This window comes from Microcaecilia unicolor, chromosome 1 (assembly GCF_901765095.1).
Source record: "Microcaecilia unicolor chromosome 1, aMicUni1.1, whole genome shotgun sequence".
Classification (NCBI taxonomy): domain Eukaryota; kingdom Metazoa; phylum Chordata; class Amphibia; order Gymnophiona; family Siphonopidae; genus Microcaecilia; species Microcaecilia unicolor.
Genome location: NC_044031.1, coordinates 286,061,210 through 286,087,346, shown reverse-complemented (window position 1 = coordinate 286,087,346; position 26,137 = coordinate 286,061,210). Strand labels below are relative to the sequence as shown.

Below are 26,137 nucleotides of genomic sequence, written 5' to 3'. Positions count from 1 at the left end.
GCTCCGGGTTGGTCAGGCAGTGTGTTACCACTAGCGCTGCTGGAACAGTAATGTCTGACAGATGGTGGTGAGGGGGGATTGATGAACCTGAGGGAAGATATGATGAGGTAGGAAGCTGAGGTATGCTGGGGGCACACGGGCGGGTGGGGGCTGGGGGAGGAGAAAAAAAAACCCTCAGATGTTTGTGTGCTTGCTGCCTGACTCCATCAACAACCAGCTCGCAAAATTCAGTAAAACTTAACAACCGCCTTGTGCAAGCCGGCTCCAGCATACCACTGCCCCAGAGCCTCCCTGGAGCCCAGGTGTTTTATTTATTTCTTTAAACCTATTTACATTTCTATTTACCATCAGCTGTGCATCCTACAGATTTAAATTCTTGTATAATTAATAGCAATCTGTTTTATAAAAACCTATATCCAATTACACAAAATTTACATGAAATTAGGTCAGCTGCGTTCAGAATATCATAAGTCAGATACAATGACTGATTTTTAATTCAAATACATTTAGTCATATTTAATGCTTTTATAGTGTTTAAAGTTACAGGACAAATTAGAATATATTTCATTCTCCTATAAACAACTATTAATAAGTACTAGTTTTGATAACAAAATACTTACCAATTCTTGATGCTGCAGGAGAATCAGTGGGCGATGAGTTGTTGAATGCTGAAACAGGGATTTTCATCTGTACTGGCCCCCTACTGGGGGGAGGATTGTAAGGGCCTGATGTGCTTACTGTGGGCAAAGAAGTCCTTGCAGCTTGAGTTACAGAATGTGCTGTGGAAACTGCCTGTACTGCCAGTGTTGTGCTCAATGATGATGAGCTAGCTGGAGAACTGCGTTGCATTCCTGGGCTAGATACAGCAGGGCTATTATTTGGTTTTACTGTACTGGCTGATGCCAAAGACACTGGAGTTTTTGTAATGTTTCCAACTGCAGGTTGGCTTTGCACAGGAATAAATTCAACACTACCCGATTGCTGATTTGTGACCAAAGTACCTGTGGTGCCTTGCAGGAGTTGAGACTGGGAAGAAACAGCAACAGGGACATGTAAAATTACAGGCAGAGACTGAAGTGAGACAGACATTGGTTGGGCACCACCACTGGGGACTTGGTTAGTGCCAACAACTGTAGCTGTGCTAGGTGCTGGAAGAACTGATGTCATCACAGAGGCAGAAGTCACTGGTGTTGGAGGCTTGGGCTGCCCGCTGAGAATGGTCTGAGGAGCAGCAATACTAGCTGCTGGTACTACAAAATAAAAGTAAAGAAAAAAATTCATTAACTTATTTGTTAATCTCTGAGAAAAACTATCATAGTTGAAAGAGTTGCAAAGGAACAAGAACACTCAGAATGAAGCAGCGTATACTAAACATTGTAAAAGATGATAAAGCATGTCAGCTTGAACAATTTCCGGGAAAGTTCTTTTTAGGCGTGTTTTGCTAGAGCAGGGGTAGACAACCCATGACCCACCAGCCACAAGCAGCCAGACAATGAATTTTATGCAGCCCACAAGCAGATCTCCTCTCTCTCCATTCCAGTTCCTCATGACTCCATTCCAGTTCTTCATGACCACAGAAAAGTATCTGACCTTGCTCAATACAGGTGATTAACTTTGTCACGCAGGAGCCTTGGTGTCACACGCTTGAAGGCCCTGCTGGTCCCGACTCCACTGATGCATACACAATGTATATGGAATGCATGGGGGGGGGGGGGGGAGCAGGACAATTTGGGTCTTTGTACATATGGTGCCAAGGCTCCTCCAGGACAGGGAGGGAGAGGGAAGATCTGCTTGTGGTGAGAGAGAGAGATAATGGTTAATTGGATTGTAGGGCAGGGAAGAGAGGAGGAAACACCTCACATGATTTGTGAGGCAGGTGGATGGAAGGACGGGTAGGAAGTAGAGAAATGCAGGAGAACATTTGGAGGGAAGAAAGGAGGGAGTTTCTGGAGACAAAAAGGCATGGGAAGGGAAATAGGGAAGAAGAGAAATAAAGACTAGATGGACTACATCCTATATATCACGCCGAAGAAAAATACGCCTAGGTGTATTCTATAAAATACACCTTAAGAATGACCTGATAATCAGTACCATTGAGTGCGTAAAATTTGAAATATCAGTTCTGGACCCCGGATGCAGGCAGATTACGCCAAAACACTGCCATGTTGGATCATCATGAGTGCCCTGAATATTTACTGGAATTATAGGACAACACAATAAACATTTGAATTCTGGTGAACTCCAAACAGTATAGGCACATTCCCTCTTCCCCAAGTCATTCAAGATTCTACAGACAAGAGACCAGATGGTATGTAAGCGTTGAACAAGAATGAACTAAATATCCAGAACATAGCCTTCCTTGTCTCTAGCTAAGTATCACTCAGGTAGTCTTAAACTTTTTGTCCTGGAACTTGATGCCATTGTGAAAACACTGCCTACATTTTTTGTTTAAGGGTTATCGGCAGTTTCCTATACGACAAATCAAGTAACAAGGAAAGTAAAGAGAGACCCAAAAGGCTCAAGTTGAACAAGCATCTGCTTTCTGAGTATTACGACATTGCACATTTGAAGTGAGCAAACAATTTTCCAGATGCATTAGACAATGCATCACAACAGCCTTGCCAGTACCAAACAACGGATTAAACTATGGTTGGTTTCGATGCTGAAAAGCATTAGACTGTAGAAATTGCCAACTGTTGTTTGAAGTGACAAAACGTGGTTTTGTTTTGTTTTTTACTATTTTACATCCTTACACAATCTACTGTTCCACTCAAAAGAAGTCTCATCCAAATGCACAGTGGTACACAATATAGTACTGTATGACTGTTGTTCTGTATTCCTTCTAGAATGTATAGTTCCACAAATCTTCTGAAAAGAAAACCCCCAAATAACTTTGGGTTTCTTTTCTAGATTTGAAATATTAAATCTTTGCTTAGCGCGGGAAAATGCCTCTGTACGTCAGCTGACTGAATTACTCTCAATTCCGACAGACTCGCTGAACTGACTTCATTGGCTAAAAACCAGAATTGATTTTTTTAATTTTTTTGAATTTCTGATCTTTTGATATTGGAAGCAAATCAACTAAAAGCAAAAGAAGCACAAAGTTTACTTATCTTCAGGTCTCCACCAGCCATGGAAGTAACAGACTGTGGAAGCCATGTGGCCCAGTAATCTCAACATATGCAGAGCTGTGACCTGCTGCGACGTCCGAGCCTTGGACGCAAGGGAGAGAAGGGTTGTCCGCATGCATCTCTGGAAGGTATGCTCAGACAGTCCTGGTATCGAGCAGGGCCTCTATGAATTCCAATTGCTGAGCCAGATGGAGATGGGACTTGGGGTAGTTTACGATGAACCCTAGTAGCTCCAGCACCCGAATAGTCATCACCATGGACTCCCGAGCACCCTCCTCAGAGGTGCTCTTCACCAGCCATTTGTCGAGATAAGGGAACACATGAACTCCCAGTCTGCGTAGCGACGCAGCAACTACCGCTAGACATTTAGTAAAAACCATGGGGGCTGATGTGAGACCAAAAGGCAACACGCGGTACTGAAAGTGATGTGTTCCCAGCCGAAATCGAAGATACTTCCTGTGGGCTGGAAGAATCGCGACGTAAGTGTATGCATCCTTCAAGAGAGCATAGCCAATTGTTTTCCTGAATCATGGGAAGAAGGGTGCCCAAGGAAACCATCCTGAACTTTTCTCGGACTAGCAATTTGTTCAGGTCTAGGATGCAACGCATCCCCCGTCTTTTCCTGCACAAGGAAGTACCTGGAATAGAATCCCTGTCCTTCTTTCCCTAGTGGAACGGGGTTTGACCGCATGGGCCTTTAGAAGGGCAGAGAGTTCCTCTGCAAGTACCTGCCTGTGCTGAGAGCTGGAAGAATGAGCTCTCGGTGGGCAATTTGGAGGTTTGGCGCACTGCAGAAGTGTACCTACACCTAGAATAGGAATAGAGGGCACTCCACGATCTACCAAAATACCTCCTGGATGAGGAGGAAGCTGCAGAAGACGCCCAGCGGGAGAGAGAAGACCTAGCATCAGTGTGCTTCTTGATCTCTTCAACCTTCTCTCTGAAAAAGATTATTCCCCCCCCCCCCCCCCCCCCCCGGTAAACGGCATCCACCATCCTCTGCTGGACCGAATGGTCTAGGTCAGAAACGCGCAGCCATGAGAGTCTGCGAATTGCTATACCTTGAGCAGAGATTCTGGATGCCACGTCAAAGGTGTCGTAAGCGCCCCTGGCCAAGAGCTTGTGACATGCCTTCTGCTGCTTGACCAACTGGTGAAACAGCTCTGCCTGCTCCAGAGGGAGCGTATCTACATAGTCTGACAGCTGCCTCACCAAGTTCCACAAGTAAACGCTCGTGAAGAGCTGGTAAGACTGAATACGAGCGATGAGCATAGCGGCCTGATACACCTTTCTCCCAAAAGAGTCCAGGGTTCTAGCTTCTCTGCCTGGGGGAGCCGAGGCATAGTCCCTAGTACTCCTGGCTCTCTTGAGAGTGGCATCCACCACCATGGAGTCATGGGGTAACTTAGAACCCACCAACCCAGGTTCCCCATGGATCCGACATTGGGTGTCAATCTTCTTAGGGACCACAGGGGGAAGACAGAGGGGACACCCAGTTCCTGACGAGGACTGCCTTCAGTACCTCGTGGAGAGGAACCGTCATGCCTCCTTAGGTGGAGAGGCGTAGTCCAAGACCTCAGGCATCTTGGCCCTGGGCTCATCCTCCACCTCTATGGGGATTGGAATGGCCTCAGTCATTTCCCATACAAAAGAGGTGAAGGAGAGGCTCTCTGGTGGAGAAAGTCTCCTCTCAAGTGAAGGCTCAGAAGGGATCCCCATAAGACTCATCGGAGAAGTACCTGGGATCTTCCTCTGATTCAAATGAGCGTTCTTCTTCGGTATCGGACAGCACTTCCCTCAGGGATGTCCGAGACTGGGCCCGCCTCGACGTCAAGGATCCATGCCCTCAAGAATGGTGTCAAGGAGTCTGATCCTGCCTTGACTCTGGCGAAGCTTCCTCCACTGATGTTGAACAGGTACCGGCCTGGGTGGCAGTTGGCACAGGGGCTGCAGCGCCGGCTTCGGAGGCCACACTGCAGGCTGAGGGCCAGGCAGAGTTGCAGCAGAAGGCATGGCAGATGCAGGCACCCCCAATTCTGATGCACCTCGCTACATCAATCCCTCCAAAAGCTCAGGGAGCAAGGCCTGGATACGCTCATCGAGAGCCGCCATCGGTAAAGGTGAGGGGCCGACTGGAGCTCAGGCTACTCAATTGCCTGGGGTACAGGAGCAGGACCCCGACTGCTGGGAGATGTATGCATTGACACCTATTGAATGGAGGGGGAGCGATCCTCCCGGCGTCAACGCTTCTCAGGTGCCAAGTCCCTCGGCGTCCTGGAGCTCCCAGCACCATGCGTCGAAGGAGATCGGTGACGGTGCTTCTTGGCCTTCGCCCAGATGCACCTCACCCAAGCTCCTCGGTGCCAAGGACAACGTAGAATCCTCCCATCTACTTAGGGTCGGGTCCAACGATAGACGATCCTGGGGGTCTGCACAGCAGGAGGCCTCAAGGCAGGTGGACACCCACTCAATGCCTCATTGCCCCCAACGACTCACAACAGCCATTCCTACTTTAACTTCCAATACCAATGCCTCACTTGACGTCGCCGACCTCGATGCCAATGTCAAAGAACCAGACCGTGCTCCAAAAAGTTTTGCGCATTGAGCCACTCGGGAAATTTTGGTCCTTTCTTTGTACGAAGACAAAGAACACAATTTGCCGGGCTATGGTCGGGCCCAAGGCACTGAATACACCAAGAATGTGTGTCAGTACTCAATATGGTCCAGTTGCACTGGTATAACGTTTGAAGCCACTGGGAGTCTTTGATGACACGGAAGGAAAAATGGCTTCGGCAAAATTAAAAGTCGCGATTGTGCTTGAAAAAGAGGGAAGAAGGCACAAAAAACAAGAGACCCATCCAAGCAGGCCTAAAAGAGTCCCACGCCAAAAAAACAAAAGAAACTTAAACGCGGGTCAAAAGCTAATAAAAAATAAGGGACTCTTTTTTTTTTAATAATAATAAGAAGACAAAATGAAACAAAGAAATAAGAGAGAGGGAACAAAAAACACCGCCGAAGGCACGAAAAATTAGCTCCCTCCTGGGCGTGTGAGGAGCAATGAGAAGAACCGCTATTTCTCACAAGGAGAAAACAAAACTGAGAGGCACGGTCGTGCTGCCAGCGGGAAGGCAATAGCGCATGCTCGTTGGAGTGCTGCTCGCGCTCCAGAAAGCTCTTCTCCTTTTTTTTCTTTGGTATTCTACCGACCCGGGTGACACGGGATTGTCTACCCACTTGTGAGAATGAGAAGCCTGCTTGTCCTCGGAGAAAATTATCAGGTAAGGATTAATTTTATCTTCCATAGCGTCCCACAGATCAATTCAGAGACGAGTGGGATGTATGAAAGCAGTCCACAACTAGGGTGGGACATTACAATCCCTGAAGACAGATACGCCTCGGTCTGCTGGCCAACAGCCCACAACCATAGAAGTTGTCGTGAACGTCGAGCAGCCCTGAACAAACACCACTTGAGGGAAAGAGCAACAAATCCCTTGACAAGCCAAGGAAAAGGTCAGGTGAATCCTCAAGGAAATCGGGGAAGTACATGTAAGGTCACCAGAACCTAGCGCAAAGACCGAAGACTACCAGCAAGCAACGCCCAACCAGGCCAATACCGAGAGAAACCCTTAGTCACTTGGTGAGCACCGCAGTGTCCCAAACAGGGAAACAAAGACGAGAATCCACCACCCACATGGAAACCCCTGCGGCACCCAGGCCCATGCCAGACAGAACGCAGAACCAGAACCAATGAATGGCCAAGATGCAAGGCAGGGGAACGTGACCTACTGCAGTCGCAGAGCACAACAAAATGGCATGGAAAGAAATCCAAGAACGAGATAAAAGTTCGAAGCTGGCAGCTGGGTATGGTGAGCTCCTACCTGGTCTACTGGGGAGCACTCGGAAGAGCAACCACAGAAGGAGTAGAGCTCCAATATAAACCAGGGATCCCGATGAACAAACCGAGATGTAACCCGGGATCATGAGAAAGGGAAAATCCCGAGAACAGAGAAAAATTCTCATGACCGACTCAACCAGTGCTGTACACCCCATATAGGCAACGTATAGCGACTGCAGCCATTTAGATGGACGCATCCCTGGCCAGAGCCGACGTCAGGCCAGCCGTCATGCTGCTGCAAAGGCTGCAAGCCCATGCTGAAGGAAACACGACTAGTCATGCCAGATCAAAGGACATGGACAGAAACGGGACAACGCCTGAAGAGCCACGAAAAAACAGCACCAGCCCCCACAGGCAGACTCCCCACCCCGAGCTGAGCTGGAACCAGGCAAGCGAGGCAGAGCAGACAAGTGCTTGACCTGAGCGGCCAGGTACGTGGCTGGAGCCAAGGAAGGAAATGTCAACTACAGCCAGTAGGCAGCAGAGCCAAGCCAGATGCGAAGGCAATGACAAGACTAGGTCAAGTGCAATGGCCAGAGCCGGAACTAAGTTAGGCCCAACTGCAGGGATCGGAGCTGTGGTTAGGCCAGGAACAATAGTCAGAGACGGAGCTAAGCAAAGCACAATGGATGGAGCCAGAGCTGGGCAGTGTTCTACGGCCGAAGCCACAGCTAGACAAGGTCCTACAGCGGGAAACCAGGCAAAGCTCTACAGTCGGAGCAAGAACTCATCAAGGATCTATGACTGGAGCTGGGCCAGGCTCCCTGGCTACAGTCGAATCCATAGCCAGGAAAGGTTCTACAGCCAGAAAAGAAGCTAGGCAAGGCTCAACAGACGAAGCCGGAGCTAACCAAGGCTCTATGGACAAACCAAAGCTAGGCAAGTATCTACGGCCGTGGCCAGAGCTAAATAATTCCCCCCCCCCCCCCCCCCCATGGCCAGAACCAGCACCAGGCAAGGCCCTACAGAGTCGGAACTAGGCAAAGTTCTGCAGCTGTAGGCCAAGAAAATATGGCTCAACGGCTGGAGCCGGAATCTCAGTAAGGCTCAATGAGCAGAGCTGGAGCCAGGCAAGGCCAACGGCAGGAGTCGCAATGGGTTGGGACAGGCGCTAGGCGAGGCTTGATGTCCGGAGCCAGGCAAGGCTTACCAGCCAGATTCAGATCTTGACAAAGCCAACCGGCCAAGGTTGGGGCAAGGCTTGATGTCCAGACGATTAAGGAAACCAGGTTCACCCACCAGCGCCCGATCTGGGCAAAGCCAGACAGTCAAGGTCTGAGTAAGGCTCGATGATCAGACATGATGGCTAGAGCCAGATGCAGGCAAGGCCCGACGGTCAAAGTTGGAGCGAGGGTAGGCCGGAAAACTGACCCCAGAGCCAGGGCCAAGTGCGGCAGCCAGTCCCAAAGAACCTCCAGGGACCACGGTCATGCCGGATGAAACCGGAACCCAGTGCAAATGGCCAGAGCTACAGCCAGACCAGAACAAGGCTCGACGACCAACTGGAGGAAGGTCAGACCTGCTGAGAAACGCCAGAGGGAGGTCTCCCAGGACGTTTGAGGTCAGATGCAGACCAATACAACTGCAAGCTAACAAGTAGAGAATGACACAGGGACAAAGTGTGTCCCCATCCCCGCGAACTTTGCCCCCATCCCTGCGAACTCTGTTCCCATCCACAGAAGCCTCACTGTTTAACCACCCTTAAGATTTACCTTTGGGTTTGAAAAGCAAAATTATGTGCATGTAAGGACTGCATAAACAAATTAAAACAAAATGCCCTTAAAATGTAATAATGCTGTACTGATCTGGCAAGCAATAATGAAACGATGGAATATTCATTCACATAGCAAACAATAATGAGCACTAATTTTTCTAATCATTCTACAACTCCAAGCACATTTAATTCTTTTCTCACTATACAAAACAGGGAACCACAAAAAAACTGAAATAGACATCTCCCTCAAGAAAGGGTATGATACATACCTGTAGCAGTTGTTCTCCGAGGACAGCAGGCTGATTGTTCTCACGACTGGGTTGACGTCCGCGGCAGCCCCCACCAACCGGAAGAAGCTTCGCGGGACGGTCGGCACGCAGGCCACGCCCACCGCGCATGCGCGGCCGCCTTCCCGCCCGTGCGCGACCGCTCCCGCCAGTTGAATGACAAGCAATAAAATATGAAACACACAACTCCAAAGGGGAGGAGGGAGGGTAGGTGAGAACAATCAGCCTGCTGTCCTCGGAGAACAACTGCTACAGGTATGTATCATACCCTTTCTCCGAGGACAAGCAGGCTGCTTGTTCTCACGACTGGGGTATCCCTAGCTCTCAGGCTCACTCAAAATAATAACCCAGGTCAATTGAACCTCGCAACGGCGAGGGTACAACAGAAATTGACCTACGAAGAACAACTAACTGAGAGTGCAGCCTGACCAGAATAAATTCGGGTCCTGGAGGGTGGAGTTGGATTTACACCCCAAACAGATTCTGCAACACCGACTGCCCGAACCGACTGTCGCGTCGGGTATCCTGCTGGAGGCAGTAATGAGATGTGAATGTGTGGACAGATGACCACGTCGCAGCCTTGCAGATCTCTTCAATAGTGGCTGACTTCAAGTGAGCCACCGACGCTGCCATGGCTCTGACACTATGAGCCGTGACATGACCCTCAAGAGTCAGCCCAGCCTGGGCGTAAGTGAAGGAAATGCAATCTGCTAGCCAATTGGAGATGGTGCGTTTCCCGACAGCGACCCCTAGCCTGTTAGGGTCGAAAGAAATAAACAATTGGGCGGACTGTCTGTTGGGCTGTGTCCGCTCCAAGTAGAAGGCCAATGCTCTCTTGCAGTCCAATGTGTGCAACTGACGTTCAGCAGGGCGGGTATGCGGCCTGGGGAAGAATGTTGGCAAGACAATTGACTGGTTAAGATGGAACTCCGACACCACCTTCGGCAGGAACTTTGGGTGAGTGCGGAGCACTACTCTGTTGTGATGAAATTTAGTATATGGAGCATGAGCTACTAGGGCTTGAAGCTCACTGACCCTACGAGCTGAAGTAACTGCCACCAAGAAAATGACCTTCCAGGTCAAGTACTTCAGATGGCAGGTATTCAGTGGCTCAAAAGGAGGTTTCATCAGCTGGGTGAGGACGACGTTGAGATCCCATGACACAGTAGGAGGCTTGATAGGGGGCTTTGACAAAAGCAAGCCTCTCATGAATCGAACGACTAAAGGCTCTCCAGAGATGGCTTTACCTTCCACACGATAATGGTAAGCACTAATCGCACTAAGGTGATTCCTTACTGAGTTGGTCTTGAGGCCAGACTCTGATAAGTGCAGAAGGTATTCAAGCAGGTTCTGTGCAGGGCAAGAACGAGGTTCTAGGGCCTTGCTCTCACACCAAACGACAAACCTCCTCCACTTGAAAAAGTAACTCTTTTTAGTGGAATCCTTCCTAGAGGCAAGCAAGACCCGGGAGACACCCTCAGACAGACCCAACGCAGCGAAGTCTACGCCCTCAACATCCAGGCCGTGAGAGCCAGGGATTGAAGGTTGGGGTGCAGCAACGCTCCGTCGTTCTGCGAAATGAGAGTCGGAAAACACTCCAATCTCCACGGTTCTTCGGAGGACAACTCCAGAAGAAGAGGGAACCAGATCTGACGGGGCCAAAAGGGCGCTATCAGAATCATGGTGCCGCGGTCTTGCTTGAGCTTCAGTAAGGTCTTCCCCACCAAAGGTATGGGAGGATAAGCATACAGGAGGCCGGTCCCCCAATGAAGGAGAAAGGCATCTGACGCTAGCCTGCCGTGTGTCTGAAGTCTGGAACAGAACAGAGGCAGCTTGTGGTTGGTCTGAGAGGCGAAAAGATCCACCGAGGGGGTGCCCCACTCTCGGAAGATCTTGCGTACCACTCTGGAATGGAGCGACCACTCGTGCGGTTGCATGACTCTGCTCAGTCTGTCGGCCAGACTGTTGTTTACGCCTGCCAGGTACGTGGCTTGGAGAAGCATGCCGAACCGACACGCCCAACGCCACATACCGACGGCTTCCTGACACAGGGGGCGAGATCCGGTGCCCCCCTGCTTGTTGACGTAATACATTGCAACCTGATTGTCTGTCCGAATTTGGATAATTTGGCAGGACAGCCGATCTCTGAAAGCCTTCAGTGCGCTCCAGATCGCTCGGAGCTCCAGGAGGTTGATCTGCAGATCCTTTTCCTGGAGGGACCACAGACCCTGGGTGTGAAGCCCATCGACATGGGCTCCCCACCCCAGGCGAGATGCATCCGTCGTCAGCACTTTCGTGGGCTGCGGAATTTGGAATGGACGTCCCAGGGTCAAATTGGTCCGTATGGTCCACCAGAGCAGTGAAGTGCGGCAACTGGTGGAGAGGCGGATGACATCCTCTAGATTCCCGGTGGCTTGGAACCACTGGGAAGCTAGGGTCCATTGAGCAGATCTCATGTGAAGACGAGCCATGGGAGTCACATGAACTGTGGAGGCCATATGACCCAGAAGTCTCAACATCTGCCGAGCTGTGATCTGCTGAGACGCTCTGGTCTGCGAAGCCAGGGCCAAGAGATTGGTGGCCCTCGCTTCGGGAAGGTAGGCCTGAGCCGTCTGGGAATTCAGCAGCGCTCCTATGAATTCCAGAGACTGAGTTGGCTGGAGATGGGACTTTGGGTAATTTATCACAAACCCCAGCAGCTCCAGAAGTTGAATAGTGCACTGCATGGACCGGAGGGCTCCGGCCTCCGAGGTGTTCTTGACCAGCCAATCGTCGAGATACGGGAACACGTGCACTCCCAGCTTGCGTAGGTAGGCCGCTACCACCACGAGGCACTTTGTAAACACTCGTGGGGCAGAGGCGAGCCCAAAGGGCAGCACACAATACTGAAAGTGCCGTGCGCCCAGGCGGAATCTGAGATACTGTCTGTGAGCTGGCAGTATCGGGATGTGAGTGTATGCGTCCTTTAAATCCAGGGAACATAGCCAATCATTTTTCTGAATCATTGGCAGAAGGGTGCCCAAGGAAAGCATCCTGAACTTTTCTTTGACCAGGAATTTGTTCAGGCCTCTCAGGTCTAGGATGGGACGCATCCCCCCTGTTTTCTTTTCCACAAGGAAGTACCTGGAATAGAATCCCTGCCCTTCCTGCCCGGGTGGTACGGGCTCGACCGCATTGGCGCTGAGAAGGGCGGAGAGTTCCTCTGCAAGTACCTGCTTGTGATGGGAGCTGAAAGACTGAGCTCCCGGGGGACAATTTGGAGGCAGGGAGGCCAAATTCAGGGCGTATCCGTACCGCACTATTTGGAGAACCCACTGGTCGGAGGTTATGAGAGGCCACCTTTGGTGAAAGAATTTTAACCTCCCTCCGACCGGCAGGTCGTCCGGTACGGACACTTGTAGGGCGGCTATGTTCCCATGGATCCAGTCAAAAGCCCGTCCCCGGCTTTTGCTGTGGAGGCGCAGGGGGCTGCTTAGGCGCACGCTGTTGACGGGAACGAGCGCGCTGGGGCTGTCCCTGTGCCTGACGAGGCCTTCGGGCCGGCTGGTTGTACCTACGCTTCGCAAAAGAATAGGGTGCAGCCTGCCGAGCCCGGGAAAAACGCCCGCCCGCGGGGGCGGGTGCTGAAGGCGCCCGGTGGGAGAGCTTGTCGAGAGCGGTTTCCCGCTGATGCAGTTGGTCAACCATCTGCTCGACCTTCTCGCCAAAAATATTATCCCCCCGGCAAGGGACGTCAGCCAGTCTCTGCTGGGTGCGGTTGTCCAGGTCAGAGGCACGCAGCCATGAGAGCCTGCGCATCACTATACCTTGGGCCGCAGCACGAGATGCCACGTCACAGGTGTCAAAAATCCCCCTGGACAGGAACTTTCTGCACGCCTTCAGCTGCCTGACCACCTCCTGATAAGGCCTGGACTGCTCCGGCGGGAGCTTATCGACCAGGTCCGCCAGCTGTTGCACATTGGTCCGCATGTGGATGCTCATATAGAGCAGGTAAGATTGGATGCGGGTCACGAGCATGGAGGATTGGTAGGCCTTCCTCCCAAATGAGTCCAGAGTGCGAGACTCCCGCCCCGGGGGCGCCGAGGCGGTATCCCTCGAACTCCGTGCCCTCTTGAGAGCAGAATCCACGACCGCTGAGTCATGGGGCAACTGGGGCCGCATGAGCTCTGGGTCAGAGTGGATCCTGTACTGGGACTCTGCTTTCTTGGGAATGGTGGGGTTAGTTAGTGGTCGCACCCAGTTCCGAAGCAGCGTCTCCTTCAGGACATTGTGCAACGGTACCGTGGAGGACTCTCTAGGTGGTGATGGATAGTCGAGGACCTCGAGCATCTCGGCCCTCGGCTCTTCCACAGAGACCACGGGAAAGGGAATGCTTATAGACATATCCCGCACAAAGGAGGCAAAGGAGAGACTCTCAGGAGGTGAGAGCTTCCTCTCCGGTGACGGCGTGGGGTCCGAGGGAAGGCCCGTAGACTCCTCTGAGGAGAAATATCTCGGGTCCTCCTCTTCCCCCCACGAGTCCTCATCCTCGGTATCGGACATTAGCTCATGTAGCTGAGTCCGGTACCGGGCCCGGCTCGACGTCGAGGCACCAAGGTCTCGGTGTCGTCGAGCGGTGGGCTCCCGCGCCGGCGGGGACGGAGCTCCCTCCATCGACGTCGACGGCGGCAGCGGTGTCGACAGCCCCGGCGCCGGGCTAGAGCTCGCCGGCGCAAGCACCCCCGACGCCGGCACAGCCTGGCGCATCAGCCCTTCCAGGATCCCCGGAAGGATGGCTCTGAGGCACTCGTCCAGGCCCGCTGCCGGGAAAGGCGGTGGGGCCGGTAAGGGTGTCGGTGCCAGAAGCTGCTGGGGGCCAGGAGACGGCACCGAGGTGCCGGAACCCCGACGCGTCGGTACCTCCACCACCGACGGAGATCTCTCCTCTCTGCGATGACGCTTCGGCGTCGACTCCTCTTCAGGGTGCACCGAGGGCTCCCGGTGACGGCGCTTCTTATCTTTTTTCCGGTGCACGTCACCGGTGCCGGAGGGCATGGAGGAGGAGGAGGTCGATCCCCCTCGGTCTCGAGGTACCGGGTCCGACAGGGTTCGGTCCCGTGGCTCACGAGTTGAGGGAGTGACCGGGGCCGACTGCCCACGCGGCCTCTCAACCCCACTCTCACCGGCGGACCGGCGGGCCAACGGGACCTGTTCTCCTGGGGTCGCTGCCATCGGTGCCGATGTCTCGGGCATCGATACCGGTACCGAAGAACCGGCCTTCGATACCGATGCTGTCGAGGTCGACGTCGAGGGGCCGGCGCAAGTTCCAAAAAGACGGTCCCGCAGAACTTGCCTCGCAACCTGAGTCCGTTTCCGGAGACCGAGACACAAAGCGCACGACTTGAGATTGTGCTCCGGCCCGAGGCACTGGAGGCACCAAGCGTGGGTGTCGGTCTGCGAGATCGGCCGGCCGCAGCGACCACACTTTTTAAATCCACTCGGGACCTTCGAGGACATCGACGGAAAAATCGCGTCGGCGAAGTCAAAGTCGGCAATGGTGGCTAAAATCACACCACGAAAAAATCAACCGACCGAGCGGCCACTAGGCCGCAACGTGGCGTCCCCGCTAGAAAGCGAGGGAAAAGGGGGAGCGCGTGCTCCACACGCGCAAAAAGAAATTTCTTTTTTTTTTTTTTTTTTTAAACAATACAAACAAAAAACAGAGGGAACCGAACGGTCCAAGCGACGATCCGCGTAAACGCGGTCGAAAATCCGGCGGCTGAACAGAGAGAGAGGCAAACGCACCACTCTCTCAGTCGCGGGAAAAAAGTAACTGGCGGGAGCGGTCGCGCACGGGCGGGAAGGCGGCCGCGCATGCGCGGTGGGCGTGGCCTGCGTGCCGACCGTCCCACGAAGCTTCTTCCGGTTGGTGGGGGCTGCCGCGGACGTCAACCCAGTCGTGAGAACAAGCAGCCTGCTTGTCCTCGGAGAAAGCCAGGTAAACACTGGTAAAAGAAACAGAAATGTATTTTCTCCTGCACTCTGCAAAATACAAAAATAGTAAAGACGTACATTTCACACAGCAGGCACATCTCAGTCCTTAAAAAGTATTAAATAAAAAAATCTCTTTTCTACCTTTGTTGTCAGAGCACTTTATTTTTCTAATTGGGCTATTCCCAGTCTCTTTTCCACTTTCCTCGTGTCAGTCTTCTTTAAATTCTTTTCCACGTTGGCGTTACCATTTCTTCTCTCTCCTCCTCCTGGCTTCTTCCTTTCCTTCTCTACATCTGTCTGGCAGTGACCTTTTTATAAAACACAAAAAAAGGCGGAAGACAAACCAAAACAGACCAAAAACAAGGGAGTTAGAGCGCCAGAAAAGTTTAATAGGACCCTACACGGTCCGTGTTTCGGCCAGCAGGCCTTCCTCAGGGGTTTTTTAATATCAACTCACTACTGGTCCCTATTCACCCATGTAGCAGGTTGTGTACTGTGGCAGCTGTGAAGCTTGAGAGAGAGAGGCTAAATTATTCTGAAATTTGGGTGAATAGGGACCAGTAGTGAGTTGATATTAAAAAACCCCTGAGGAAGGCCTGCTGGCCGAAACACGGACCGTATAGGGTCCTATTAAACTTTTCTGGCGCTCTAACTCCCTTGTTTTTGGTCTGTTTTGGTTTGTCTTCCGCCTTTTTTTGTGTTTTGTTTTGTCTTCACGGGAGATGAGTGACCTTTTTATGTCTGTCCATCCCCCCCCCCCCCCATATTTATGTTAATCCCTCTCTCACCTTAGTCTCTGTTTCACTTGCTTCCAAGGCTCTATACCCCGTGCTCTTCCTTCCTCTTCCCCTTTCCAAGGTCATGTCACTCTCCCTCCCTCCCTTCTTCCTTCCCTCCAAGGTCCGGTGTTGCTTTCCCTCCCTCTCCCCCTCCACAAAGTCTGGTGTTGCTTTCCCTCCATACCACCCCACCTCCTCCCCCCCACAAAATCTGGTGTCGCTTTCCCTCCCTCCCTCCCCCTCCCAAATTCGATGTCGCTCACTCAATCTTCCTGCCTCCCCACCACAGAGTCGGTGTCACTCTCCCTCCCTCCGTTCCCACAAGGTCCGGTGTTGCTTGCTCTCCCACTCCAACACCGCCGCGTCCTGTGTCGCACTCTCCCTCCCCCCTCTGCAAACGCCGGTGTCACTCCTCCACCTCTCCGCTATGCTTCCCTGCTGCCTTTCCATCTTCCGGGCTGCTGGCAGCGTTAGCAATATAAGCACGCTGCCTTTGTGTGCCGGGAAGCCTTCTCTCTGCAGCAAGTGACCTGCCTACACGGAAACAGGAAGTCGCAATAGAGAGAAGGCTTCCGGGTCACGCAAACGCAGTGTGCTTAACATTGCTAACACTGCTGGCAGCCCGGAAGATGGAAAAGCTGCAGGGAAGCATAGCGGAGAGGTGGAGGAGAGACACAGGAGCTTGCAGAGGGGGGAGGAAAAGTGCGACACAGGACCCGGCGGTGGTGGGGGGAGAGCGAGCAATGCCGGACCTTGTGGGAACGAAGGGAGGGATGTGGGGTACTAACACCGAAGCTTGTAGGGGGGAGGGAGAGTGCGATACAGGACCCAGCGGCGGCGGGGGGGGGGGGGGGGGGGAGGGAGAGCAAGCTAACAAGCAACACTGGACTTGGAAGGAAGGGAGGGAGGACGGGAAAAAGGTAGGTGTCTGTTGTATCACGGGTGCAGGGGTTATTTCCGCTCCTGTGGGGCGGGGAAATAACCTCTTTTGCACCCGCGGTAAAACTTTGAAAATGTTTCCGATTCCTGCGTTTTTACTGCGGATTACTGCTGTTTACCGCGCAATTACCCACTCCCGTGTCATTCTCTACTAACAAGCATGCAGCACCAGATCACGATGGTCCTGGGTGGGAACCGCAACTGAAGCGGTGCCACCGCAGCCATTTGGGCAAGAAGAAAGGGAAGTAACATCTTCCTAGTGCATAAGGCCCCCAACGGAGTTCTCTGGCAAGAATTACTGGAGCCAGAGTACAGCCTCGGGCGCCGCACAAACCGTCCCCACAGAGAACAATTAAGACTTCCAGGATTGACATGGTGTGGTGCAGCCGCCAATTATGGGACCATTGGCTGAGTCACATGTGGGGTCCATATCTGCATCAGACCATGCCCCAGTGGAGCTTGAGCTTAAGGGCCTGACAGAGGAAAGGCGCCAAGTTTTTTGGAGATTAAATGAACTAATTCTGGGGGATGGTGGGGTGCGGGAGGATATACGCCAGGTCATTCAGGATTACATGCTTATGAACGATACTGGTGAGGTTCAGGATGGTACATTGTGGGATGCCCTGAAGGCTGTGGTGAGGGGTCATCTCATTAAGTGGGGAGCACGGAAAAAGAGGCAACGAGAGCAGAGGGAATTGGATTTAAGGGCACGACTAGTGAAGCTGGAATGCCGTCACCAGGAGGGAGGTTCTGGGATAGTCCTGAGAGAGTTAAGACAGTGCAGGGCGGAATTAGAGAAATTGCAAGTAGAACGCGTGGAGTTTTTACGTACGATACTACAACAAAAATTTTATGAATTTGGGAATAAATCTGGACAGATGCTGGCTAATCTTCTGAGGCATAGACAAAGGAGCCACACAATAACAAAAATTAAAGGGGCAGGAGACAAGATGTACTATGGAGATGGAGAAATTAGAGATCAGTTTGAAAAATTTTATCAGGTCTTATACCGTAGTGAGAGGGGGGCAGAGGGGGGAGAAATCAGGAAGAGTTTAGGGGAGTTGCACCTCCCAAGGCTGTCCAGTTTGGAACGCAAACAATTAGAGGCCCCATTCCATCTTGAGGAGATTCAACGGGTGATTAAGGGTCTCCAAGGAGGGAAGGCGCCCGGCCTGGACGGCTATTCTGCCAGGTTCTATAAGACTTTTGTTGGGGAGGTGGGGCCCATATTGCTGAGGGTTGGGAATGCGTGCTTTGCTGGCCAATCGTTGCCGGGGAGCATGCATGAAGCAGGGATTCCCTGCTTTTGAAACCAGGAAGGGACCCGGCGGTGTGTGGCTCCTATCGCCCCATCTCACTGATAAACCTAGATGTTAAGATCTTATCCAAGGTAATTGCTGATAGGTTAGGAAAGGTTCTGCCTACGCTGATTCACACTGACCAATCGGGGTTTGTCATGGGGCGGCAGGTGGCGGACAACATTAGACGCACCCTACATGTTATGTGGGTAGCCCAACAGAGGGGGATCCCAGTGGCTTTTTTGAGTACGGACGCAGATAAAGCGTTCGACAGGGTGGAATGGCCCTATTTATGGGAAGTGCTGGAACATCTGGGGTTTGGTCAGGGGTTGATAGGGTGGCTACAGCGGTTATATGAGCAGCCAGTGGCTAGAATTAAAGTCAATGGGGGGTATACACCAGCTTTCCAGATTGAACGGGGAACTAGACAAGGGTGCCCGCTGTCACCACTGCTATTTGCACTCTCGATTGAGCCTTTGGCTCAGAGGGTGCGGGAATCAGTTGACATTCCAGGAATTATGATAGGTGGTTCTGAACACAAATTGGCTTTATTTGCTGATGATGTGCTATTCTTTGTAAACAATCCGGGGTTGAATCTCCCTATATTGTTGGAAGAGTTCAGTAGGCTTTCTGGTTTTAAGATAAACTATGACAAATCTGAAATGATTGGGGTGTCCATAGCACAACATAGGATGGAAGAGCTCGCACGTAAATTTCCTTTTAGATTGCAGAGGGATAATATTAAATATTTAGGAGTGAAAATACCTGTTCAGATCCCTCAGCTATACCAGCTAAATTACATACCGTTATTCCACCAAATACGTAAGGATATGGAGGGTTGGATGGGTAAGTGGGTGTCCTGGTGGGGAAGGATAGCATCAATTAGGATGAATGTATTGCCTAGACTTTTGTTCCTGTTTCAGACATTGCCGGTAGCGGTCCCTGGGAGGGAGTTGAGGATCCTACAACAAGCAATATTGAAGTTTATTTGGGGGGGCAGAGCTCCGAGGCTCAGTAGGAAGCTGCTTTGGCGGTCGACAGAGTTGGGTGGGAGAGGGGTACCGAACCTTGAGTGGTATTATTGGGCAGCACAACTGAAACTTATATCCACGTGGGGTCAGGAGAAATGGTCAGTGGTAGCATACATGGATCAGGAGATGGTGCAGCAGCATAGCCTGCAGTCAGTAATATGGGCATCCTCAACTTACCCCACTATTGGCAGGCTCACTACCAATCCGTTTGTTGGGCATTTATTGACACTATGGGGTTCCCTTAGGACACGCTTTTGGAAAACTAGAAATACATCTACATACGCTTATATTCGGGGGGAACCTACATTTAGGGTGGGGTTGGGAAATCCGGTAGCAAAGAGGTGGGCTGAGAGGGGCATATTGAGGTTTCGAGATTTATTAGAAGATGGGAAAATGAGATTGTTTACAGAGCTCAAGGAAGATTATGGGGTTTTGGATAGGGATAGATTCTTTTATTTACAGGTCCAACATTACATTCATACACAAGGATGGTTACGAAAGGATCCAGAGGATCATGAAGAATTAGAGAACTTGTGGGGCTCTCTGGGAACAATGAAGGGAGTTATATCTAAGTTGTATAAATATATAAGGGGTAGGAGTTTTGAGAAATGTTTGTATATGACTAGATGGGAAAGGGATTTGCAGAAGGAATTAACAGTACATGAGTGGAAGGCCATTATTTTGGAAGTTAACAAAGCATCGACATGTGTGTTGCTGAAAGAAAATGCCTTCAAGGTACTCTCGAGATGGTATTTTACCCCACATAGGCTGCATGTGATGTTTCCAGGGGCCTCACAGTATTGTTGGAGATGTTTAACGGATGTGGGAACCTTTTTACATATTTGGTGGTCCTGTGGGAAATTACAAGTGTATTGGCAAACTATTACTGCAAAGATAACTGCCCACACAGGCAAGAACTTTCTGTGTGAGCCTCAGTGGTGCCTGTTGGGCTTAGGGAACAGACGAGGAGCTAAATGGCAAAGACGTTTGAAGAGGATGTGCTTGACAGCTGCAAAGAGTGTCATTGCTCGGTTTTGGAAACAGCAGGAGGCACCAACAGAGCAAGACTGGCTTCTAAAACTGTCCCTAATTGAGGAGATGGAGAAACTAACCGACAAAAGGTTAGGAAATTATAATATGAACGATGAACTCTGGACACACATAAGAGCCATGACCCAAGTGAGTTAGCAATAGATGTGTGATGGGAGAGGGGAGGGAGGGTAAGGGGGGGTTGGGGAAGGGTGGGGGGGGGGGGAGAAATAACAAATTAAAGTTTGTATTTGTTCATTTGCAGATTTATAGTTGCTTAATAAGAGAGAATGCTTAGAATGAGAGATGTATAGCATTGTATACTATTGAGGAATTATTCAAATGTCTGCTTTGAATGGTGGAAGTAATGTTTATTCTGTTGTTTATTAATAAAAAACTATTGAAACAAAACAAAAAAAAAACAAAAAAAAAACAATTAAGACTTCCTGTGTCAGACAAGCCGCCGGAGGCAGCGCATTGCAGAAACAAATGGTTGGGGGTTTTTTCAGAGGCAGGAGTTCCAATGAAGAGGATGAAAATGCCGGCATGCTGGGAGGGCTGAGAGGGGGGAAAGGGGTATGGGAGGGATCGTTCACCACCAGGTGTGCCCCAAACTGGTCAAGCGCTGCAAAGGATTCCCACTGCAGACACAGGCAGCTCCTTGTGACTCTGGGCAAGGCACCTAACCCTCCATTGCCCCAGGTACAAATAAGTACCTGAATAAAATATGTAAGCCGCATTGAACCTGCTATGAGTGGGAAAGCGTGGGGTACAAATGTAAGGAAAAAAAAAAAAAAAAAAAGACCCCCAGCTCAAGCCCTATTTTGGCTGGGCTAGAAAGCAACTTCCAAAGATATGAGAAGAGCATGGTCAAACAAGGCCAGAGAGGCTAAGAAACGGGGGGGGGGGGGGGGGGGGGGGGGTGAACTGGCCCCACCAGGTGTACCCCAATCAGGCTAGCATCAACAGCCCAGACCCCCAGTTCAACTAAACCTGCGGGAACAGGCTAGGAGCAAACACCATCCAGAGTGATAGTGAATGATACATACCTGTAGCAGGTGTTCTCCGAGGACAGCAGGCTGATTGTTCTCACGACTGGGCGACGTCCGCGGCAGCCCCCACCAACCGGAAAAGGCTTCGCGGGACGGTCGGCACGCAGGGCACGCCCACCGCGCATGCGCGGCCGTCTTCCCGCCCGTGCGCGACCGCTCCCGCCAGTTGAATGACAAGCAATAAAATATGAAACACAACTCCAAAGGGGAGGAGGGAGGGTAGGTGAGAACAATCAGCCTGCTGTCCTCGGAGAACACCTGCTACAGGTATGTATCATTCACTTTCTCCGAGGACAAGCAGGCTGCTTGTTCTCACGACTGGGGTATCCCTAGCTCTCAGGCTCACTCAAAACAAGAACCCAGGTCAATTGAACCTCGCAACGGCGAGGGTATAACAGAAATTGACCTACGAAGAACAACTAACTGAGAGTGCAGCCTGACCAGAATAAATTTGGGTCCTGGAGGGTGGAGTTGGATTTACACCCCAAACAGATTCTGCAGCACCGACTGCCCGAACCGACTGTCCCGTCGGGTATCCTGCTGGAGGCAGTAATGAGATGTGAATGTGTGGACAGATGACCACGTCGCAGCTTTGCAAATTTCTTCAATAGTGGCTGACTTTAGGTGGGCCACTGACGCTGCCATGGCTCTAACACTATGAGCCGTGACATGACCCTCAAGAGCCAGCCCAGCCTGGGCGTAAGTGAAGGAAATGCAATCTGCTAGCCAATTGGAGATGGTGCGTTTCCCGACAGCGACCCCTAGCCTGTTAGGGTCGAAAGAAACAAACAATTGGGCGGACTGTCCGTGGGGCTGTGTCCACTCCAAGTAGAAGGCCAATGCTCTCTTGCAGTCCAATGTGTGCAACTGACGTTCAGCAGGGCGGGTATGCGGCCTGGGGAAGAATGTTGGCAAGACAATTGACTGGTTAAGATGGAACTCCGACACCACCTTCGGCAGGAACTTTGGGTGGGTGCGGAGCACTACTCTGTTGTGATGAAATTTGGTATATGGAGCATGAGCTACTAGGGCTTGAAGCTCACTGACCCTACGAGCTGAAGTAACTGCCACCAAGAAAATGACCTTCCAGGTCAAGTACTTCAGATGGCAGGTATTCTGTGGCTCAAAAGGAGGTTTCATCAGCTGGGTGAGGACGACGTTGAGATCCCATGACACTGTAGGAGGCTTGATAGGGGGCTTTGACAAAAGCAAGCCTCTCATGAATCGAACGACTAAAGGCTCTCCAGAGATGGCTTTACCTTCCACACGATAATGGTAAGCACTAATCGCACTAAGGTGATTCCTTACTGAGTTGGTCTTGAGGCCAGACTCTGATAAGTGTAGAAGGTATTCAAGCAGGTTCTGTGCAGGGCAAGAACGAGGTTCTAGGGCCTTGCTCTCACACCAAACGACAAACCTCCTCCACTTGAAAAAGTAACTCTTTTTAGTGGAGTCCTTCCTGGAGGCAAGCAGGACCCGGGAGACACCCTCCGACAGACCCAACGCAGCGAAGTCTACGCCCTCAACATCCAGGCCGTGAGAGCCAGAGACTGAAGGTTGGGGTGCAGTAACGCTCCGTCGTTCTGCGAAATGAGAGTCGGAAAACACTCCAATCTCCACGGTTCTTCTGAGGACAACTCCAGAAGAAGAGGGAACCAGATCTGACGGGGCCAAAAGGGCGCTATCAGAATCATGGTGCCGCGGTCGTGCTTGAGCTTCAGTAAGGTCTTCCCCACCAAAGGTATGGGAGGATAAGCATACAGGAGGCCGGTCCCCCAATGGAGGAGAAAGGCGTCCGACACTAGCCTGCCGTGTGTCTGAAGTCTGGAACAGAACAGAGGCAGCTTGTGGTTGGTCTGAGAGGCGAAAAGGTCCACCGAGGGGGTGCCCCACTCTCGGAAGATCTTGCGTACCACTCTGGAATGGAGCGACCACTCGTGCGGTTGCATGACTCTGTTCAGTCTGTCGGCCAGACTGTTGTTTACGCCTGCCAGGTATGTGGCTTGGAGGAGCATGCCGAACTGGCACGCCCAGCGCCACAGCCCGACGGCTTCCTGACACAGGGGGCGAGATCCGGTGCCCCCCTGCTTGTTGACGTAATACATTGCAACCTGATTGTCTGTCCGAATTTGGATAATTTGGCAGGACAGCCGATCTCTGAAAGCCTTCAGCGCGTTCCAGATCGCTCGGAGCTCCAGGAGGTTGATCTGCAGATCCTTTTCCTGGAGGGACCACAGACCCTGGGTGTGAAGCCCATCGACATGAGCTCCCCAACCCAGGCGAGATGCATCCGTCGTCAGCACCTTCGAGGGCTGCGGAATTTGGAATGGACGTCCCAGGGTCAAATTGGTCCGGATGGTCCACCAGAGCAGTGAAGTGCGGCAACTGGTGGAGAGGCGGATGACATCTTCTAGATTCCCGGTGGCTTGGAACCACTGGGAAGCTAGGGTCCATTGAGCAGATCTCATGTGAAGACGAGCCATGGGAGTCACATGAACTGTGGAGGCCATATGACCCAGAAGTCTCAACATCTGCCGAGCTGTGACCTGCTGAGACGCTCTGGTCTGCGAAGCGAGGGACAGGAGGTTGTTGGCCCTCGCTTCGGGAAGGAAGGCCTGAGCCGTCTGGGTATTCAGCAGAGCTCCTATGAATTCCAGAGACTGGGTTGGCTGGAGATGGGACTTTGGGTAATTTATCACAAACCCCAGCAGCTCCAGGAGTTGAATAGTGCACTGCATGGACCGGAGGGCTCCTGCCTCCGAGGTGTTCTTGACCAGCCAATCGTCGAGATATGGGAACACGTGCACTCCCAGCCTGCGTAGGTACGCCGCCACCACCACGAGGCACTTTGTAAACACTCGTGGGGCGGAGGCGAGCCCAAAGGGCAGCACACAATACTGAAAGTGCCGTGCGCCCAGGCGGAATCTGAGATACTGTCTGTGAGCTGGCAGTATCGGGATGTGAGTATATGCATCCTTTAAATCCAGGGAACATAGCCAATCGTTTTTCTGAATCATTGGCAGAAGGGTGCCCAAGGAAAGCATCCTGAACTTTTCTTTGACCAGGAATTTGTTCAGGCCTCTCAGGTCTAGGATGGGACGCATCCCCCCTGTTTTCTTTTCCACAAGGAAGTACCTGGAATAGAATCCCTGCCCTTCCTGCCCGGGTGGTACGGGCTCGACCGCATTGGCGCTGAGAAGGGCGGAGAGTTCCTCTGCAAGTACCTGCTTGTGATGGGAGCTGAAGGATTGAGCTCCCGGAGGACAATTTGGAAGGCAGGGAGGCCAAATTCAGGACGTATCCGCACCGCACTATTTGGAGAACCCACTGGTCGGAGGTTATGAGAGGCCACCTTTGGTGAAAAAATTTTAACCTCCCCCCGACCGGCAGATCGTCCGGTACGGACACTTTGAGGGCGGCTATGTTCCCGTGGATCCAGTCAAAAGCCCGTCCCTGGCTTTTGCTGTGGAGGCGCAGGGGGCTGCTTAGGCGCACGCTGTTGACGGGAACGAGCGCGCTGGGGCTGTCCCTGTGCCTGACGAGGCCTTCGGGCCGGCTGGTTGTACCTACGCTTTGCAAAAGAATAGGGTGCAGCCTGCCGGGCCCGGGAAAAACGTCCACCTGCTGAGGTGGATGCTGAAGGCGCCCGGTGGGAGAGCTTGTCGAGAGCGGTTTCCCGCTGATGCAGTTGGTCCACCATCTGCTCGACCTTCTCACCAAAAATGTTATCCCCCCGGCAAGGGACGTCAGCCAGTCTCTGCTGGGTGCGGTTGTCCAGGTCAGAGGCACGCAGCCATGAGAGCCTGCGCATCACTATACCTTGGGCCGCAGCACGAGATGCCACGTCACAGGTGTCATAGATACCCCTGGACAGGAACTTTCTGCACGCCTTCAGCTGCCTGACCACCTCCTGATAAGGCCTGGACTGCTCCGGCGGGAGCTTATCGACCAGGTCCGCCAGTTGTTGCACATTAGTCCGCATGTGGATGCTCATATAGAGCAGGTATGACTGGATGCGGGTCACGAGCATGGAGGATTGGTAGGCCTTCCTCCCAAACGAGTCCAGAGTGCAAGACTCCCGCCCCGGGGGCGCCGAGGCGGTATCCCTCGAACTCCGTGCCCTCTTGAGAGCAGAATCCATGACCGCCGAGTCATGGGGCAATTGGGGCCGCATTAACTCTGGGTCAGAGTGGATCCTGTACTGGGACTCTGCTTTCTTGGGAATGGTGGGGTTAGTTAACGGTCGCACCCAGTTCCGAAGCAGTGTCTCCTTGAGGACATTGTGCAGCGGTACCGTGGAGGACTCTCTAGGTGGTGATGGATAGTCGAGGACCTCGAGCATCTCGGCCCTCGGCTCTTCCACAGAGACCACGGGAAAGGGAATGCTAATAGACATATCCCGCACAAAGGAGGCAAAGGAGAGACTCTCAGGAGGTGAGAGCTTCCTCTCCGGTGAAGGCGTGGGGTCCGAGGGAAGGCCCGTAGACTCCTCTGAGGAGAAATATCTAGGGTCCTCTTCTTCCCCCCACGAGGCCTCATCCTCTGTATCGGACATAAGCTCGTGGAGCTGAGTCCTGAACCGGGCCCGGCTCGACGTCGAGGCACCGAGGTCTCGGTGTCGTCGAGCGGTGGACTCCCGCGCCGGCGGGGACGGAGCTCCCTCCATCGACGTCGACGGGGACTCCACCTGCGTGGCGGTCGAGACCGGCGCCGCAAGCGGCGGCGGTGTCGACGGCCCCGGCGCCGGGCTAGAGCTCGCCGGCGCCACAGACATCGGCGCCGGGGGTGCACAGCCTGGCGCATCAGCCCTTCCAAGATCCCCGGAAGGATGGCTCTGAGGCACTCGTCCAGGCCCGCTGCCGGGAAAGGCGGTGGGGCCGGTAAGGGTGTCGGTGCCAGAAGCTGATGGGGGCCAGGAGACGGCACCGAGGTGCCGGAACCCTGACGCGTCGGTACCTCCACAACCGACGGGGACCTCTCCTCTCGACGATGACGCTTCGGCGTCGCCT

General features: G+C 52.4%; 1 protein-coding gene across 4 annotated transcripts in view; it reads right to left on the bottom strand.

Moving 5' to 3' along the window:
• ATF7IP (activating transcription factor 7 interacting protein) overlaps nt 1-26,137 on the bottom strand; it is a 503,125-nt gene that overhangs the window by 181,510 nt on the left and 295,478 nt on the right. For all 4 annotated transcript variants that reach the window (XM_030207216.1, XM_030207225.1, XM_030207208.1 and 1 more), the window contains one exon: nt 621-1,250. In XM_030207216.1, the coding sequence (XP_030063076.1) occupies nt 621-1,250 (630 nt within the window). The remainder of the gene's footprint in view (nt 1-620; nt 1,251-26,137) is intronic.